Source organism: Mauremys reevesii, linkage group 6 (assembly GCF_016161935.1).
Source record: "Mauremys reevesii isolate NIE-2019 linkage group 6, ASM1616193v1, whole genome shotgun sequence".
In the NCBI taxonomy this organism is placed as follows: domain Eukaryota; kingdom Metazoa; phylum Chordata; order Testudines; family Geoemydidae; genus Mauremys; species Mauremys reevesii.
The window spans coordinates 124615611-124634027 of NC_052628.1; the positions used below are offsets into that span (position 1 = coordinate 124615611).

At 40.0% G+C, this 18417-nt stretch overlaps 1 protein-coding gene across 5 annotated transcripts in view; it reads right to left on the minus strand.

Moving 5' to 3' along the window:
- HOOK3 (hook microtubule tethering protein 3) overlaps positions 1-18417 on the minus strand; it is a 127882-nt gene that overhangs the window by 60236 nt on the left and 49229 nt on the right. For all 5 annotated transcript variants that reach the window (XM_039545685.1, XM_039545688.1, XM_039545684.1 and 2 more), the window contains 5 exons: positions 16411-16543; positions 14849-14916; positions 5808-5870; positions 3867-3950; positions 2863-3026 (listed from right to left, as the gene is read on the minus strand). In XM_039545685.1, the coding sequence (XP_039401619.1) occupies positions 2863-3026; positions 3867-3950; positions 5808-5870; positions 14849-14916; positions 16411-16543 (512 nt within the window). The remainder of the gene's footprint in view (positions 1-2862; positions 3027-3866; positions 3951-5807; positions 5871-14848; positions 14917-16410; positions 16544-18417) is intronic.

The following is an 18417-nucleotide window of genomic DNA, read 5'->3' on the forward strand; positions in this document are numbered from 1 at the left end:
CGTTGAGGATGGCCTGTTGGTTAGCAATCTTCAACTGGAGGCCCCCTGATGAATACACCTTCCTGCCGAACAGGTCCATGAGTTTTGCTTCCTTGGCTTTGGGGGCCGGGGCTTGTTGCCCATGGTGCTCTTCCTCATTCACCGCTGAGACTACCAGTGAACATGGGCTCGGGCGACAGAACAAGAAGTTGTAACCTTTTGACCAGGTGAAGTACTTGCGCTCCACACCCTTGGCTATTGGTGCGCTGTATGCTGGGGTCTGCCATAAAGTCATGTAATTAGACTGAATGGTCTTAATGAGCGGGAGCTCTATTCTGCAAGGACCTTCCGGGCTCAGAATGTCCACCATGGGGTCTTCCTGCTCCACTGTCTCCTCCGCTTGCAACCCCAAGTTATGGGCCACCTTATGAAGCAGTTCTTGGTGGGCCTTGTGGTCTAATGGTGGAGGTCCTGGCACCACCGTGCCTGCCACTGCTTCATCCGGGGATGACGAAGAGGTTAGCAGCTGCTCAGCTTCCTCTTGCTGGTCCCCCCCGGTCCTCCTCCCCCAGGGAAGGGGCTTCTGGCTTGAGCCGGGGCCGGTGGTCATGGGATGGCACCGGGTACAGTGCCGGGCTTTTGGCGAGGCTGCAGGTGACTTAGACACCGTAGCTTCCCTTACAGGGGACCGGGATCTCTGTACCGAAGAGCTGGCCCTAGAGGGAGCACCTTGACGCTGGTGGTAGGCCCATGGGGTCCAGAAAAGCCAGTGTCCTGGCGGTCCCCATTGTGGTAGCCAGCCAGTTTGTTGTTCCCTGCTGTCCGGGGCCCGTTGTGGGTAGCTGTATCGGTCCGAGTCGGTGCCGGACTCTGGTGACGCCGAGCGTGAGGGCCACGGCGGTGCCATCAGGGAGTTGCTGCAGTTACACGGGGAGTGCCGTATGTCCTGCACTGACCCCGTGTGTTGACTCATCTCCGGTACCGAGACTTCCGTCTGAGTCAAGGGTAGCTGGGAGTCCTTGGACTCAGAGCTTGACCGGGACCTTTGAGCAGGGGGTTGGACTATGATGACTCCCCTTCCCCCCCCACCCTGAGTGGTGCCGGGATGGTGACCTCGAACGGCTCACCATTGCCGGCTTTCCCCTCGACGGCACCCTGGGTGGCGGTGCCGGAGGCTTCTCCCTGGCCGGCAGGGGGCTCGTCGCCGACAATCCGATGAGGTCTTTTGCAGCCTCAAAGGTGTCAGGCGTAGAGGGCTGATTTATCGTGCCCTCGAGTCATGCGTCCGCACTGAGCTCACTCACAGCTGGACTCGGTGGGACTTGAGGAGCTGGTGCCACTGGTGCCGGAGTAGGTGCAGCATCTCTTCCGTTTTCCCGTGTCCAGGGCCTGAGATGGTGCCTGTCTTTTGTGAAGAGCGTCTGCGCCCCTCCTTTGGCTTTGCCTTGGGCTGTATCAGGGAGGATGAGCGGTGCCGGGCCCTATTTTGTCATTCCGAGGCCGATGGCTTATGATGCTTGGCTGGTACCGGGTGTCTTGATGACTCTGGGGCGCTCCACACCGAGGACGCTGAGGCCAGTGTTGGGCATTCCGGGCCTAGTGGCTGCAGCGCGGCCTCCATCAACAGCTGCCTTAAAGGAAAGTCTCTCTCTTTCTTTGTTCTCGGCTTAAAGGCCTTACAAATCTTGCACCTCTCTGTTTCGTGAGCTTCCCCCAGGCAATGTAGACAGGAGTCGTGGGGGTCACTAACAGGCATAAGCTTGCGGCACGTGGACCGGGGCAGGTGGCAGAGTCCTCCAAGCATCTGATCTATTAGGAGCTCAGCAACAATGAAAACGCTAACTAACCAATAACTGACTGATAACAGCTATGCCCGACGGGAGCCGCTAAGGGAAAAAGTTTCCGACGCTCGTGCATGTGACACGCGCACACCTAACGTGGAATGGACGTGAACAAGCACTCGAAGAAGAAAGTTATTTACTTGTTCCCATAATATAAGAACTAGGGGCCACCAAATGAAATTAATGGGCAGCAGGTTTAAAACAAATAAAAGGAAGTTCTTCTTCACACAGCGCACAGTCAACCTGTGGAACTCCTTGCCTGAGGAGGTTGTGAAGGCTAGGACTATAACAGGGTTTAAAAGAGAACCAGATAAATTCATGGAGGTTAAGTCCATTAATGGCTATTAGCCAGGATGGATAAGGAATGGTGTCCCTAGCCTCTGTTTGTCAGAGGGTGGAGATGGATGGCAGGAATACCTGTTAGGTTCACTCTCTCTGGGGCATCTAGCACTGGCCACTGCTGGCAGACAGGATACTGGGCTGGATGGACCTTTGGTCTGACCCAGTATGGCCATTCTTATGTTCTTATGAAAGAACAAAGTGGTAGTGGAAGAAATACGAGTGGGAGTGGAGCTCTCTCAAGCACTGCTTTTATCTTTGAGTAAATCACCAAAAAAATGGTTTTTCAAGGGGGAACATTATTATTAAGGACACTGTCCCAGTTTGAACTGGGAATTTCTTGTCCCAGAACTATGGTTAGAAGTAAGTATATATATTTTATTCTTACTGAGCTAAAAAATGTCTGAAGGGATTATGTACACATTTTTTCAATTACTACTTTGGGCAGAGAGTAAGCATGGAAAATTTCAGCCTAAAAAGTAAATGTTTATAAAATCTGAGCTTATAAAAAGATGGGTCATAATGGCAACTTATTTGTAAACTTAACTACAGTGGTCATTATGGGCACCCACAAAAATAATTCAACATAACTGCCGAAAGGAACAAAATGTTTACTAGTTAAAACGAAATATCTGCTTTCTGGAATATTTCATAAGGTGTCTGTTAGTTCGAAATGAAGTTTACCGACTCTGGATCTCTTTACCTAAATGTTTCCTCCTGGAGCTGTTCTAACTGTGTCTGCAGTTGCAGGTGCCTACGCCCTGCAGGGCTGTTGGGATCTTCTATAGAATCAGATTGGTTCAAACGTTCCATCAAGATCTGGTTCTCAGCTAGTAAACTACTTTTCTCCTCTTGAAGTGCTGCAACCTGTTACAACAAAAGTGCAAAACTGGAAAAATGGAATTGTCAACTTAAAGAGCAAAACGTGTGCAAGCGATGGAGCTAGTATGACCCATAACTGGCGATAGATGGACTCGTAATAAACTTATATGAGAGCAATGCATCCTAGCCTTAATATTTATCCAATTGCTATGTGATGTACCCAAGATATTATAACAATGGGGGCATAACAACATTAATTTTTTAAATGTAGATTCTAAATTATATTTATTAGAGACATCTAAAACTGAACACAATGTATCCAGTTATCAAACAAAAAGGCTTTAATACATTAAAGTCTTAGTCTACCTTCAAAAGAAAATGCTAGTATCCTGTAATAAAATCTTATTACTCTGAAAATTGACTTTGATAAAATGGCATTTCTGAGCTCCAGGTTTATTCTCTTCATGTCTTCCAGATCAAGTTTGCTCAATTTACTAAAAAAAGATGACCTAAGATGTGTTCTTCACACAATTTTTGTATTGGTGTAACTATTTTGGTAAGGGGCACAACTTCCCTCACCCCAAATAGTTATATCTAATACAACTCCTAATGCTAGAATACCAGTATAGCACATTCCCTTCCTGTATGAGGATAGCTAAACTAGTATAAAGCACCGTTTTACTGCAACCACACTCAGGAGGATTGTATTTCTTTAACTAAAGTGGTACAGCTAAAGAAGTACAACTTCTGAGTATACGTTTAAAAAGACCGGTCTCCAAACTGCCTCCTTTCTTCAACTGCCTTAGAATCACCATGCCCCTTCTTTCTCAATCTAACTCCACAATTTCCATAAAATGTATTGTGCACATATAATAAACTACCTACCTGCATATCTAATTCATGGCACCTCTGAGCAATTTCTTCTTTTGTTGCTAAAGCTTCATTTAATTCTTCTGTAGTTTTCTTCAACTATTTAAAATTAATATAAATATTTTTATTTTCACAATAACATTACTATAATACATGTAATTCTCTGTAACCATAAAGGATGTTGAATGATATCATCACTGTAAAGTCTGTTTTTATGCTCATATTTATTTTGAAAAAAGTTATTGACTATTCTACTTTTATAAGACGACAAAGGGCACCTATTATCATTCAAGAGCTCAGATAATTCATATGTGAGAGATGAACACAGCTGAAGGCAATTCTTTGTTCCAAAACAAAGTATTAAGGCAAGCATTTTCATTCTACATGTTGAGCTCAAGAACCCCCACAACCTGAATGTTGGAAAGCATACCACCTCTGTACATTTAAAAAATTGTCAACACCACTTTTCTTTACAAGAGTGAATAGTTTCGGTTTTCGCTATGTTTGCAAATACACAAAGGACTGGGAGATGGATTACAAGGAATAGACAATTAAGGTAAAATGTGTCTAGCCACTGGGTACACTACTTTTGCTGCACAAAGGGGAAACAATTGCTGTGGTAGAGGACAAGTCTAAATCTGAATGACATCATTTAATATAACAGGAGTACTTGTGGCACCTTCGAGACTAACAAATTTAGTTGAGCATAAGCTTTCACAGGCTACAGCCCAGTTCATCGGATGCATGCAGTGGAAAATACAGTAGGATTTAATATATATGTTTGCATTTATTCAGTTATGTCTCTAAAGGATTTTATAATAATGGATAGATTTATGGCTTCCAAGTTTCTCTAGGATTGTAAAATTAAGTACATAGAAAGAAAATCAGTCTGAGAAGCAAGCACAAAGACACTACGTATTTTTGGAATAAATGTGAAGAATTCTTACAAGCCTTACAAGGGCCTCCTACTTCTCTCGATGATCTAATCTATTGTAGAGAATAGCATCCTTGTCATTTTTCAGGTTTATAAGGGGCAGCTGACACATAAAAATTAACTCCATCTCTTAGACAGTATGTACAGCCACACAAATAACTTATGATATGATTCAGTAAAAACAGTACCATTCTCCAGGTTATACCTCTACCATTTTAGGGACTGTGGTTGAGGCTGTAGAAACAACATAAATGACAGAATGTGCTCTCAAAATGCACACACAATAGCTGATGTACATTTGGTCCAGCATTTTTCACAAATACTTCAGCCACTGAGGAATTTTCCCAAAATTTCTCAAAGCAGGAAATTCACAACAGTTCCCAGGATTATTGCAAGGATATCTGAGCCTGATCTAGCCCACTAAAGCCAAGTGATGTCTTTCTGTTGATTTCAAAGAGAGTTGTCAAGAGCAAAAAAGTTTTGTCTACAGCTAGTAAATGTTACTAATTCTATTTAATTTCTTCCTGATTATCCTTTGACTTGTAAGGTCTTCACTTTTTGCTATGTCAGAAATAATACCAGTTTTGAGCAAGACAGCTACAAACTATTCATAATACTTATAATGAATTTTATTTTCCAAATAAATATTTTTGTTCTGCACATGCATTGTGAACAATCACATTCAGAATTATATATACCAGTTATTTTATTTACTTACTTATTTGTTTAAATGTAGCACATACTACTGATGGACATAAGCCACAGGACATAATTACATAAATATATGTAATTGCAACTTCTGATTAACTGACTTTCTTTTAAAAATTGTACTTTAACAAAGAAAAAATATTACATTTAAAACTTTGAATGTGTGTTCCTTTGTTTGAATTTTCCCAAAATTTTCAAAAAAAGAGAAGAAGAAGAAGATGATGAGGCAGCCTGCTTACAACATACCATATACCAGACTGACTGAACACTGATTTCCTATGATTAAAGAAAAATAAACATCTGGTCTTAGGTACCTGACGATCAAGGTCAACGTAAGCATCATTTCCAACAGAGACTGGAGATTCTTTACTCATCAACTGCAATTAGATTACACTGGATTAGAAAAAGCAAAAGATTTATTTGTATATTAAAAGCTAAGTTTTCATTTACAAAAAACCCAGATCAATCCTAAATTTAAAAAAGGTTTGTTCTGAAGATAAGGCCTTAAGTTTTCACATCACATTTTTATGTATGGTATATACAGAGAGAATTATAAATCTGCAGGACAAACACTATAAAGAAATATGAAAAAAAAAATCTTATCTGGTACATATCCCTCCGTATAAGCATGCCTACCTATCATCCATCATGAAAAGCTTGGGATGCTTTTTGCAGAATATTTGCAGCAATTCATATGGTAGTAAAGATTTACTCTGGAAATTTCACTCTAACAGTGATTCTCACCCTTTTTCATACTTTGACCCCATGTAACACCAAAACAAAACATCTGCGGTCCCTGCTCCTCCCATTTAATTATATAAAAAAAAAAAAAAAGAGGGGCGGATTATGACTCCCCCTCCTGACTTGTTTGCAATTCCTAGGTTAAGAGCCCGTGCTCCGGAATGAATATTTTCAAAACTGAAACACTGCAACTTGCATGATATATTTACTGAACTATATTATTTGGAGAAACATAACCTGTGGATTTTTTAGGGTTGGTGGAAAGAGAAAAATCAGATCTTTTTTAGTTATAGCTTTCTAGGGAGGCTCCAGATTGGCTGACATACTTCTCCAAAGGAAAAAATTAGCAGATAAGAAAATAAATCCTCTTTCTGGACACACATCCAATCTGTTACAATATCAAAACGGCTAGAGGGGATTCAAACATAAAATAAATGCAAAAGGAAATTCCCAGACTGAGAAAAAACAAAAAAAAAAACCTATGTTAAGACAGAAGTTAAGATTGAGATACATACTAGTAACATAAAGGTAAAAATAATTAGTTATGTTGTAATTAACGCAAAACCAAGTACTACAGGTTTGTACTGCGTGTTTTGGGGATTATTAGAATATATTCATTTTTTGGTTTGTTTTTTCTATTACATGAATAATAGAAATTAGAAATGAAAAAAGACTAACCAATCTAACCATACATCTAATCAATCCTGATTCCAATGCAACACTGTTCCCTTCAGTGTAATTCCTCATGCTTCACCCAGTCTGGGGTTAAAAATGTCTCCACAGCTCACTTCCACTACATTCTGTGGATGGCCACTCTGTAGTCATACAACTCATTGTGATACTTTCTTCTGCTATTTAGCACTCGGCTTTCTTTTTCTTAAATGCTATCCCATAACTTCTGGTTACATTACAATGTACAGTAACAAATTGCTCCCCATCATCAACAATCATGCCACTCACATATTTGTACACTTTTACACCCCACTCTCTAGCTGCCATTTAGCCAACCTATACATATTTAGGCATAGTCAATCTTATCTCCAAAGTTCCTCCAGACCTCGACCATTTTTCTTGCTCTTCGCTAAATTCCTTCCATTTTACCTACAACTTTCTGGTGACAAGCCATTCAGAAATGAAATATTCCATCTACAGAGCCCAAATTCTTATAAGGAGGGATTATAAAGTCCCTGTTCTGTGATTTGGTGTTTCTGAAAAGCCAAGTTGATGGCCTTTTTCATTGCCACAAACCGTAGTGTTGTGAACTCGTATCTAATTTATCGCTTTAGTTTTCTAAGTTGAATATCATTTTGTAGTCCCCTGCCAATAATTTCTAACCTTGCTAGGCCGCTTGGTATTATGTCTCTCTCCTCAGAGGTGTTCACATCACGTTCCGAGCACCTGATTTTGTTAACGGCTGTTTATACCCTCTTCCAGATAATTAATGACGATGTTAAGACTGAACCCAACACTGACCCCGGTGATGCCCACCTAAGCCATCTCCCTTGCCCAGATGCCATCTATCATAACCTTTTAACAGACCAGCCAGTAGCATCTCTAACTAAGCCACCATCTCTAACTAAGCACTCAAATCTAACTAACCCACCATTCATGATTCAGCCTAGAGAAATCTCTAATATTTCCCCCCAATTAACCTATTCTTTGGTAAATGAGAGGTAACAGATCCCTGATCTTAAAAGCACAGGCGAAACAATCTGGACTACAAGTTAATTTAATCAGTTTATATTTTAATATTTTTATAGAAAATATCTGGCATTCCTTTTATTATTCTAATTACACCTTTTTCATGCCCACAGCTATGACAAGCAGCATTACAAAAATAAATATATATAACCATGCTAGGTGTTATTAAAACCTTTATCCAATTTTAACTGGTTTGCTCATGAGGGCTGAGTTATTAGTGTTGTCATGGATACAAGGTTGGCAACTAAGATTATCAGGAGATCTGTATGCATGAATGCCCTAGAAACATGCACTTGATTCTTCTGGTTTATCATACATATGACTTGCTCTCTCTCTATTCTATAAACATAGTTTGCAGCTTATTTTATGTCATAACATGAAGATGTTTGATACTGCTGTTGCCTTATATATAAGGTGCATGCTAACTTCATTTCCCTTTGTCAGACTAAGATCTCTGTTTTCTGGAGATTTTTTATTTTAAAGTATCAGAGGGGTAGCCGTGTTAGTCTGGATCTGAAAAAGCAGCAAAGAGTCCTGTGGCACCTTATAGACTAACAGACGTATTGGAGCATGAGCTTTCGTGGGTGAATATCCACTTCATCGGATGCATGTGACGAGGTGGGTATTCACCCGCGAAAGCTCATGCTCCAATACATCTCTTAGTCTATAAGGTGCCACAGGACTCTTTGGTGCTTTTATTTTAGAAAGACCTAGTGGTATATCTAACATCTTCTACAATTTTTAGTATGGTCTGACTTTTGACTTTTTCCATCATCACCGATTATTCATAAGAACATAAGAAAGGCCGTACCGGGTCAGACCAAAAGGTCCATCTAGCCCAGTATCTGTCTACCGACAGTGGCCAATGCCAGGTGCCCCTGAGGGAGTGAACCTAACAGGCAATGATCAAGTGATCTCTCTCCTGCCACCCATCTCCATCCTCTGACGAACAGAGGCTAGGGACACCATTCTTACCCATCCTGGCTAATAGCCATTTATGGACTTAGCCACCATGAATTTATCCAGTCCCCTTTTAAACATTGTTATAGTCCTAGCCTTCACAACCTCCTCAGGTAAGGAGTTCCACAAGTTGACTGTGAGCTGCGTGAAGAAGAACTTCCTTTTATTTGTTTTAAACCTGCTGCCTATTAATTTCATTTGGTGACCCCTAGTTCTTGTATTATGGGAATAAGTAAATAACTTTTCCTTATCCACTTTCTCAACATCACTCATGATTTTATATACCTCTATCATGTCCCCCCTTAGTCTTCTCTTTTCCAAACTGAAGAGTCCTAGCCTCTTTAATCTTTCCTCATATGGGACCCTCTCTAAACCCCTAATCATTTTAGTTGCTCTTTTCTGAACCTTTGCTAGTGCTAGAATATCTTTTTTGAGGTGAGGAGACCACATCTGTACACAGTATTCGAGATGTGGGCGTACCATGGATTTATATAAGGGCAATAATATATTCTCAGTCTTATTCTCTATCCCCTTTTAATGATTCCTAACATCCTGTTTGCTTTTTGATCGCCTCTGCACACTGCGTGACATCTTCAGAGAACTATCCACGATAACTCCAAGATCTTTTTCCTGACTCATTGTAGCTAAATTAGCCCCCATCATGTTGTATGTATAGTTGGGGTTATTTTTTCCAATGTGCATTACTTTACATTTATCCACATTAAATTTCATTTGCCATTTTGTTGCCCAATCACTTAGTTTTGTGAGATCTTTTTGAAGTTCTTCACAATCTGCTTTGGTCTTAACTATCTTGAGTAGTTTAGTATCATCTGCAAACTTTGCCACCTCACTGTTAACCCCTTTCTCCAGATCATTTATGAATAAATTGAATAGGACTGGTCCTAGGACTGACCCTTGGGGAACACCACTAGTTACCCCTCTCCATTCTGAGAATTTACCATTAATTCCTACCCTTTGTTCCCTGTCCTTTAACCAGTTCTCAATCCATGAAAGGACCTTTCCTTTTATCCCATGACAGCTTAATTTACGTAAGAGCCTTTGGTGAGGGACCTTGTCAAAGGCTTTCTGGAAATCTAAGTACACTATGTCCACTGGATCCCCCTTGTCTACATGTTTGTTGACCCCTTCAAAGAACTCTAATAGATTAGTAAGACACGATTTCCCTTTACAGAAACCATGTTGACTATTGCTCAAGAGTTTATGTTTTTCTATGTGTCTGACAATTTTATTCTTTACTATTGTTTCAACTAATTTGCCCGGTACCGACGTTGGACTTACCGGTCTGTAATTGCCGGGATCACCCCTAGAGCCCTTTTTAAATATTGGCGTTACATTAGCTAACTTCCAGTTGGGTACCGAAGCCGATTTAAAGGACAGGTTACAAACCTTAGTTAATAGGTCCGCAACTTCACATTTGAGTTCTTTCAGAACTCTTGGGTGAATGCCATCTGGTCCCGGTGACTTGTTAATGTTGAGTTTATCAATTAATTCCAAAACCTCCTCTAGTGACACTTCAATCTGTATCACTTATGTTCTTCAATCTGTATCACATAAGATACTTATGTTCTTATCTAACATCTTCTACAATTTTTAGTATGGTCTGACTTTTGACTTTTTCCATCATCACTGATTATTCCATAAAGCAGCCTCTAAAAGGACAGTTTTTACTCAAGACAAAATGAACCTTGAAAATAATTAGGCTGTGTGACGAAGTGGGACTGTTCTTAATGTTTCCTCTGAATACTGTGTGGGTGCCTCAGTTTCCCCTATGCATTTCTTAAGTCTCCAGTGTGCATAAATGGCCAACAATTTGTCTCCTAGCAACAAATGGCCAGGACCCTTCTTCCCTTGCAAGGGGATAGCTAAAGGTGAACAAAGATCATGTGACCTCCTGGCCCAGGAAAGAGACAAAGGCCAGAAAGGAGGGGTTGGAGGGGGTTTCAGTTTGGGGCTGGCTGGGGAGAAGGAGTGAGTGCAGATGGGGTTGTCTGGCTCGCTGGGGCCGGAATGGGGTCCCGTTCGCTGTACCTACAAGCTCGGTTTTAGACCGTGTTCCTGTCATCTAATAAACCTCTGTTTTATTGGCTGGCTAAAAGTCATGTCTGACTGCGAAGCTAGGGTGCAGGACCCGCTGGTTTCTCCAGGACCCTGCCTGGGCGGACTCGCTGTGGGAAGCGCACGGAGGGGCATATGCTGAATGCTCCAAGGTCAGACCCAGGAAGGTGAAGCCGTGTAAGCTTCTTGCCCTGAAGACAGTCTGCTCCAAGAGAGAGGAGGGTCCCCAAAGTCTTGACTGGCTTTGTGGGGAGCAGTTCCAGAGCATCACCCAGGGACTCTATGACAGGCTGAAACACAGGAAAATTGATATTTGCTATCTCTGTGAAGACAACATTTTTGGGACCCATCTAAGTAGCAAGTCCTTCTTGCAATGCAACCTCAGACAGGTTTGAAACTGCCTCAAATACTCTGCAGTAAAGGGCATGACCCTATTTTCATGGTCTGGTGGACATGCTTACTGAAGGGGGAAAGGAACTTGTTATAAAGTCTCTAAGTTTAGTTATTAGGAAATGAGAGTGTTTTCCTATTTATTGGTAAAGAACTCTCAGCCTTCCAAATGACTATTTATATCTGAGGCTTGGGAAAAGAACAGCATAATTTGCCAGATGCATTATGGAGCAATTGCAAAGCTGTATTGTCACAGAAATAGATTTCATGGGAAATGTTAAATTTTTGTTTTTCAGGAAAAATCAATCTGTGTAAAATATGAAATTGAAAAACTTTATACTAGATTTTTCATTGCTTTGAAAACCACACACTTAGGCCCTCATCCTGTAAACTTCAACGGAACTACTTATGTGCACGAATGTTTGCAGGGGCCTTAGAATCTCAATGCTGGAAACACATGAATTCAGCTCCATTGAAATGAACAGACTATCAAGGCACTGTTTGGTTTATATGGTGTTTGAAATATTTCAGAATCTACCTGAAGAACAAGATTTTCCATTTATTTTTTAGCTTGGGGTTTTACTTTAAAAATTCTGATAATCAAAGAATACAGTTGTTCGAAAGCACAGGAAATTCAAATAAAATAAAGGTTTTTAAATTCATTTTCTTGTACAAAATTTCACGTGTGAAATTACCATTTTGCAATGTGAAAAATGGCATTTTTTTCAGTGAAAAAAAAACCATGTTAGGTATAGGCTATTACAAGTGATAGATGGGCCAGTTCTGCTGGGGTGTGAAACATGTTTCCACGAGCAGTATTACTTATTATGTATACATTAATAAAGTATCATCTATAAGCATTTCCATATATTTAACTGAAGTAGGAAAACTATGCAATACAGTATAAAGATATATTTAACAGGTCTTTTTATGTAACTAGCACTTAAGACAGTCTAAGTGCATGGAAAGTGGATGATGTAGGTATGCAATACCTACACTTCTCACCTGTCTACATGGCTGTCGTATCAACACTTCATTTGGTGACTCCTCCACATACCTGAGGCACTCAAATCCCTCTGCAGAGGTCTGCTCCAAGCAGTCCACCAGACCATGAAAAAGTTCTGAATGTCCTGGATCCAAGAAGGCCCTAAACCTTTTGCACTTTCTAGGACCCATAGAGGCTACCTGCTTTGAGGCACAATATGAACACAATTATTTGGCACTAATTCTTTATCTGACTTCAGAAGTCTGTTGCCCATCCAGCTCTGCAGGGAAACTTTCAAGGAGCTATATTTTTCGCCAAAGATGGAGATTGCAGCTCTGAAGATTTTCCTGGGATCTGAACTCTTGATTCTGAGAAGGATCTGAAGATTTTTGAATAAGCATCTCAGAACTCTTCATTTGGTTCTGAATTTCTTAGTCTTCTAAAGTCTTTGAATGGTAGAGTCAAGCCACTTTGATCTGGAGTATTACTTGGAAAGGAGCTCTTCTGATCAACTGAGTTTCCAGATACTCCTCCAAAGGAGAGCCCTCAGCCTGTGGTGTCACTTCTTTCTGGCACAGGTCACAAATACTGAACGAGCTCCATGGCCACTGGACAAATGCTTCATTAAGCCATTAAACAATGGGCACAGTTATTAATATGGATATCTTATTAGATTAAGAAACATCTCCTGAATATGAACTTATTCACTGTAGCAGAGTGGAAAGGGCTACTAAAAACTAAGGACCAATAAAAGACAGCTATCAAAAATCCTATCAAAAGAAATGGGGGAAGGGGACACAGAGAAGACGACACACGTGCACGAAAACTGCCAAAAAAAAACATGGTCAGGAAACCAGGAACTCTGACAGCACTGGCTTAGGGAAGGATAGGGATTTAAAGATAATCTAGGGAGATGGGGTTTTTTTTTACTCTCATTTCCAGAATGCTAAATCTGAGAAGCAAGTGTGCTTGCCCCCTACCGGTTTTGGTACTCTAAATGGTTCCATGGTCATCAAACAGTGCATATGACTCCTAGACTGTGGATTGCAGAGACAAGTCATGATGAAGAATTGAGCAACCTTTGGCTCTGTATCATTTATTTCCCTTTATAGGGAACTGTAGGAAAAACACATTTTATATACGGGGTAGACAAATCTGAATTTATCACACTGAAGCCAGCGTAGGGTTCAACTGCTGATTTATCAAGATCTAAGTGGAATTAGATGCTTAAACATGGTGATTTTGCTCACATGCACACAGTTAAACTGATCATCAGTTATGGATTCGGAACGAAAGACATATTGGCAAAGACCTTAGTGAACTTTTGCCTTCTTGTGAAGCATGTGCCAAGAAACCATTTGCTTTGGATGTCAGCAAAATCTCTGCTTTTAGATTTCCTGTCCCTCTCACATTAATCTGTCCTGAGTTACAAACCATCCATGAAATCTGTTTCTGGCCACACAGGAGGCCACTCAGCTGCTTCAACGGCAGTGAAGTTGAGCTACTGAAGTGGTTTGAAGGAAAGTTGCTCCACCTGAATCCGAAAAGTGCTTTATTTTCTTAGGCCTCAGCTAAAGCCCCATAGGCAAGACCCAGCACTAAGGCACTGAAGTCCTACTGAGCTAAGTATCCCTGTATTAGGCAGACACCTGTTTCAACAGCCAAAACGTGAAAGAAGTAATGGCAGACATTAACAGTCTTCACTGTACTTGCTTCCTTTCTGATGTGCTTCCATTTAGTGTCTCAGCATGACTCATCAGATACAGCAAGATGGTGAAATCACTCCTTGCTTTTAAAAAAATTGCAAATAGTCAACTTGCTAATCTAAACTAAACATTGCTAATCTTACCAAGAAAGGTGACCTTTCCCCACTTCTCATCACTTTAGGAACAAATGATCTAGTGAGGTCTCGTTACTAAAATGATGTTATTTTTACAGAATATACTACAGTACATTTATTGACTACTATGAAGTATTATCAGGAATAATTAAAACTAAAAACGAGACTACAGCTAACAAAATAGAAAGTATATTTTGCAATGCGTTTTCCTCTTTTTACTGTATTTGTTCACTTACTTGCCTGTTTACAAAATTTAGTAACTCAGTGAGTCTCCCCGTTACTAGGTGCAAATGAACAACATTCTACAGTACTTGTTTTGCTACTTACACAACAAAGTATAGTGCGTTTTTAGGAGCTGTGGGAAAGGAAAGGTAAAGGAAGGGGAGCCCAGTATCAATATCTAGAAGTTTAATCTTCTAGATTTAAAGAAAAGTGGAAATTTGCCTGAATTCTATTACATAAATAAGGCTTGATTAGCAAAACTCTGTTTTCCCTAATCCAAAGAGGAAAACATTCCTTATTCTAAACTTTATAAATGTTACATTCCATGCCCCTTCTATTAATTACTTCTTTCTATTGAAGTTAACAAAACTGAGAAAAAGTACACTCCGGTACTGAATTGAAAAGCTGAATTGTTACATACAATGGACACTTCAGCATACCTCCTGAATAGCTGTCATGACAACATGTTGAACAGACTCCTCCATCATCATGATGGTCTGGATGTACTCTGAAAACAAGAACATTCTCGCATGTCATTATTTACACTTAAACTTAAGACAAACAGAACGAAGGGGTAAATAGCCACCTCTCTCCTGCAAATTGTGCAGGTGCCATTCCTGGGACTTGTGCTCAGTCAGTGTCCAGACCCCACCCCAATAAACCCAGGAGCACAGTAACAGAAAGCCATACTTCCAAGTGATGATGCAAGGCTTAGTAAGACATTTCTGAAGGTCCACGCGTGTGTACATATGGTGGCAGGCCAAGTGAATGATGGAGACATTTTCAAAAACTTTCATCATTTCAAGATCAAACAGTATATATTCTAATATTGATATTTAAGAAAATCATCACCGATGTGCAAAGTTCTCAGTTGTAATACAAACAAGCTTGTAGGCCAACTGCAGTATGAAAAACTGCAAATTATGTACAAGAACAGGGATAATAGAGTTATCCCTGTTGCAAGGGCATCTTGCCTGGATACACATTTTCCTTCTATGCTCTTGCCAAGGGGTGGAGTAGCTTTGGAAAGCTTTTAAGCTAAGGCGGCAATCCATTAACTACTATTGACCTGATTGATATTGGCAATAGGCAGCTGTAGTGAAATGACTAACAGTTGGCTCAAAGTAATAATTTTTATTTGTCTTTAAATGCCCACTAAATAATTCCCACTGGAACTGTCTGTCCTCCAGTTGCAGCTCCCTTTTTTTCCTGAACTATTCAGACAGAAAGACAAGGGCATGACACAAGAAAAGGTCCTGCCCTTCCATAATTTACAGGATTCTCGTCCTACCTTTCAATAGTGACTCATTTTGTGTACCTTGCAAATCTGGTCAGAGACCCTACTCTTGTCTTTTTGTATTTTCATGAATATATGCCCTCTCTTTTTCCTCTTCCTGGATCTCATATTTGAAAATTCCAATATCAGCTGATGTTACAGTAAAGAGCTACATTTGTTAATGGATATGAGGTGTGAGACCAGCATGCTGGGAAACCACTGAGCGGGTAGCAAATTCTCAAGAGTAGATAAGGCCAGAGAGTTTTAAATCATGGGCCCAAGGTGGGAGCAAGTATCAGAGTGGGGAACAGAATCCAGATCATATAGCATATTGCTCCCATAACCATTTTTTGTGTGTGCAATGTGTATCTTGTCTATGAATTTGCAATTACCCAGATAAGAATCTGCAACTGAGCCTTCCCACAATAATTAATAACTAAAAGCTGGGTGGAGCCATTTTTCATTTCTATTCCTGGAACCAAAAGGAAATATATACATCAGAAGCATACATAACCAGCTCCACAGTTCCAGCTTGCAAACTCAGTGAAGCTTGTAATGTGATGTCAACTATTATCAATAAGGCAAAATAAAGTCATGACCCACAGGATAATAAATCGTGCCTCTGACAACAATCCCAGACACACCATTTTCCCCACATCATTTATGCATCAAGTCTGACTTGCATTAACTACACAGAGAGCATAATGTATATTCAAAATTGATTACCTTGCTTCTGCTCACAATTCACAGCACATCCCAAAATGAGCTGAAGCATTCTTCCAAGCTCTGCAACATCTGAGTGCTCTCCAATCAGGTTAACATCAGGAAGGGTAAAGTCATTAATCTGCTGCCCTAAAATCTGCACAAAGACACAATATATGTAGATAAGGCAAGAAGCCAGTAGAAAGAGCTCACCTCCTAACTTTGGCACAATTTTCAAACCCAACTTCGAGTCTCAAGTGAAATAAATTGGATAACCTCAGCCCACTTACCTCTGGACAAGGTTCTACAACACAAATTCCATCCACATAATTTGATACAACCAGCATTTCAGAGAATCCAGAGAAGGCTGTCTCAGCTAATGTCAATAATGGACAACTACTCTCACCACTACAGATCTGTTCTTCCAGGTTGGGAAAGGCCAGCAAAGAAGCCAGTAACATGAGTAAGTTCAAAAGACAGTTGACCAACAGTACCTGTCTGATGGACTTTTAAAAAAAAGTTGTTTTCAGCAATTCAAATAAAGAATTCTTCAGAAACAAACAATATGTCATCAGACAGAATAATTTAATTGCATCTGGGAAATAAGCTGTAAATCACAGAAGTGGAAAGCTAGAATTCCAAATATTCCAATGATATAAAATGTGTGTCTAGCCCTGATGGATGACAAAACAAAAGACTGTAAAATTGTCACTAATCCCTTGGTCTAGTAGGTTTACAGGTCTGGTCCAAAGATATTGAGGAAGTCCCAGATGTAAGACAACTAATTTTCAGTCTCTGGAAACAGTCTGAAATAGTGGCACAAGACAAACTGAATAGCAGAAAGGGGTCATAAAAGGAAAAAATGCTTGACAGACTCAAGGAGAAAGAATGGAAAGAAGCTGAAAGAGAAGAGAATCATACCTGACATACAATTATTGTAAGCCAATTTACAATCTAGAAGGATTTACACATTAATGAGCATTAGTTGGGAAAATTAAGCAGTTCTGCTAGATCAGAAAAAAGCTTTGTAAGAGTTGAAAATATTACTATGAAAAGTGGGATGAGTCAAACTTTTAGCACATAAATTGCAGATAGAAAAAAACAGTCAATTTAACAGATCAAAAATGCAAAGAGAAAGAGTGACTATGAAAGGAATGTGTAATTTATTTGCTGATTTTTTAATAAAAAAAAAACACCTCAAAAAAACCAGAAAACAAACCAGCTTTGGAGAAGATATTTACACAATAGTATCTAGCAAATGCATGTATAGAATAGTACATGATGCTCCTGCAAATCAAGTTGTTTTAAAAGGACAACAACAGAGATTTGCTGCCTTAGAAGTCTTGCCCAAAGAATGGGCATTAATATGACTAATGCCCCTGTGTACTATGTGGCAAACTGGACCTAAATTCTTCAGCAAGGCTCCCTCATTTTTCTGTCACGCCAATAAGCTAGAATGTGAATTCTGTAGCAGACCCAGGTAAATTGAAAAATGAATAATTTTATTAAATAAAATAGAAAACGAGTAATATAATCAATACAGTATTTCTTGAATGGTTATTTTTATATCTAATTTTTACATTGCCCCAACCTTTAAAATGTGATGCAGATTTTTATATTGCTTTGTAGAGGCTGTTAGGGAAGCTGGGTAGGAGATATGTCATTTGGCACTATGAGGACATGAGTTTGGGATTGTGAAACAAATGTGTTAGCTGGATATTTCTGGTAAACTTATGTTAAAATTAGGCTCCAGTGTCAATACCCCACTGAGATGAAAAAGGAACGAGTCATAGCTATCTGAGGATTTAGCAGCCTCAGGAAACCACCACCATATTGGTTTAGACTCTGACAGCTGAAAAGTCTTCTTTGCACAAATACTAGAAACTTTAAGGAAAACAGTGGAAGCTTAGATTTTAGAGCAGAATTCTGTGGGAAGAGGAATAGTCTATGACAACTTCTGTGGACACCATAAAGTACACAGGGTCCTGTACAGGATCTTCAACTTGTTCTCCTGCGAAGCTGTAGTAGTGC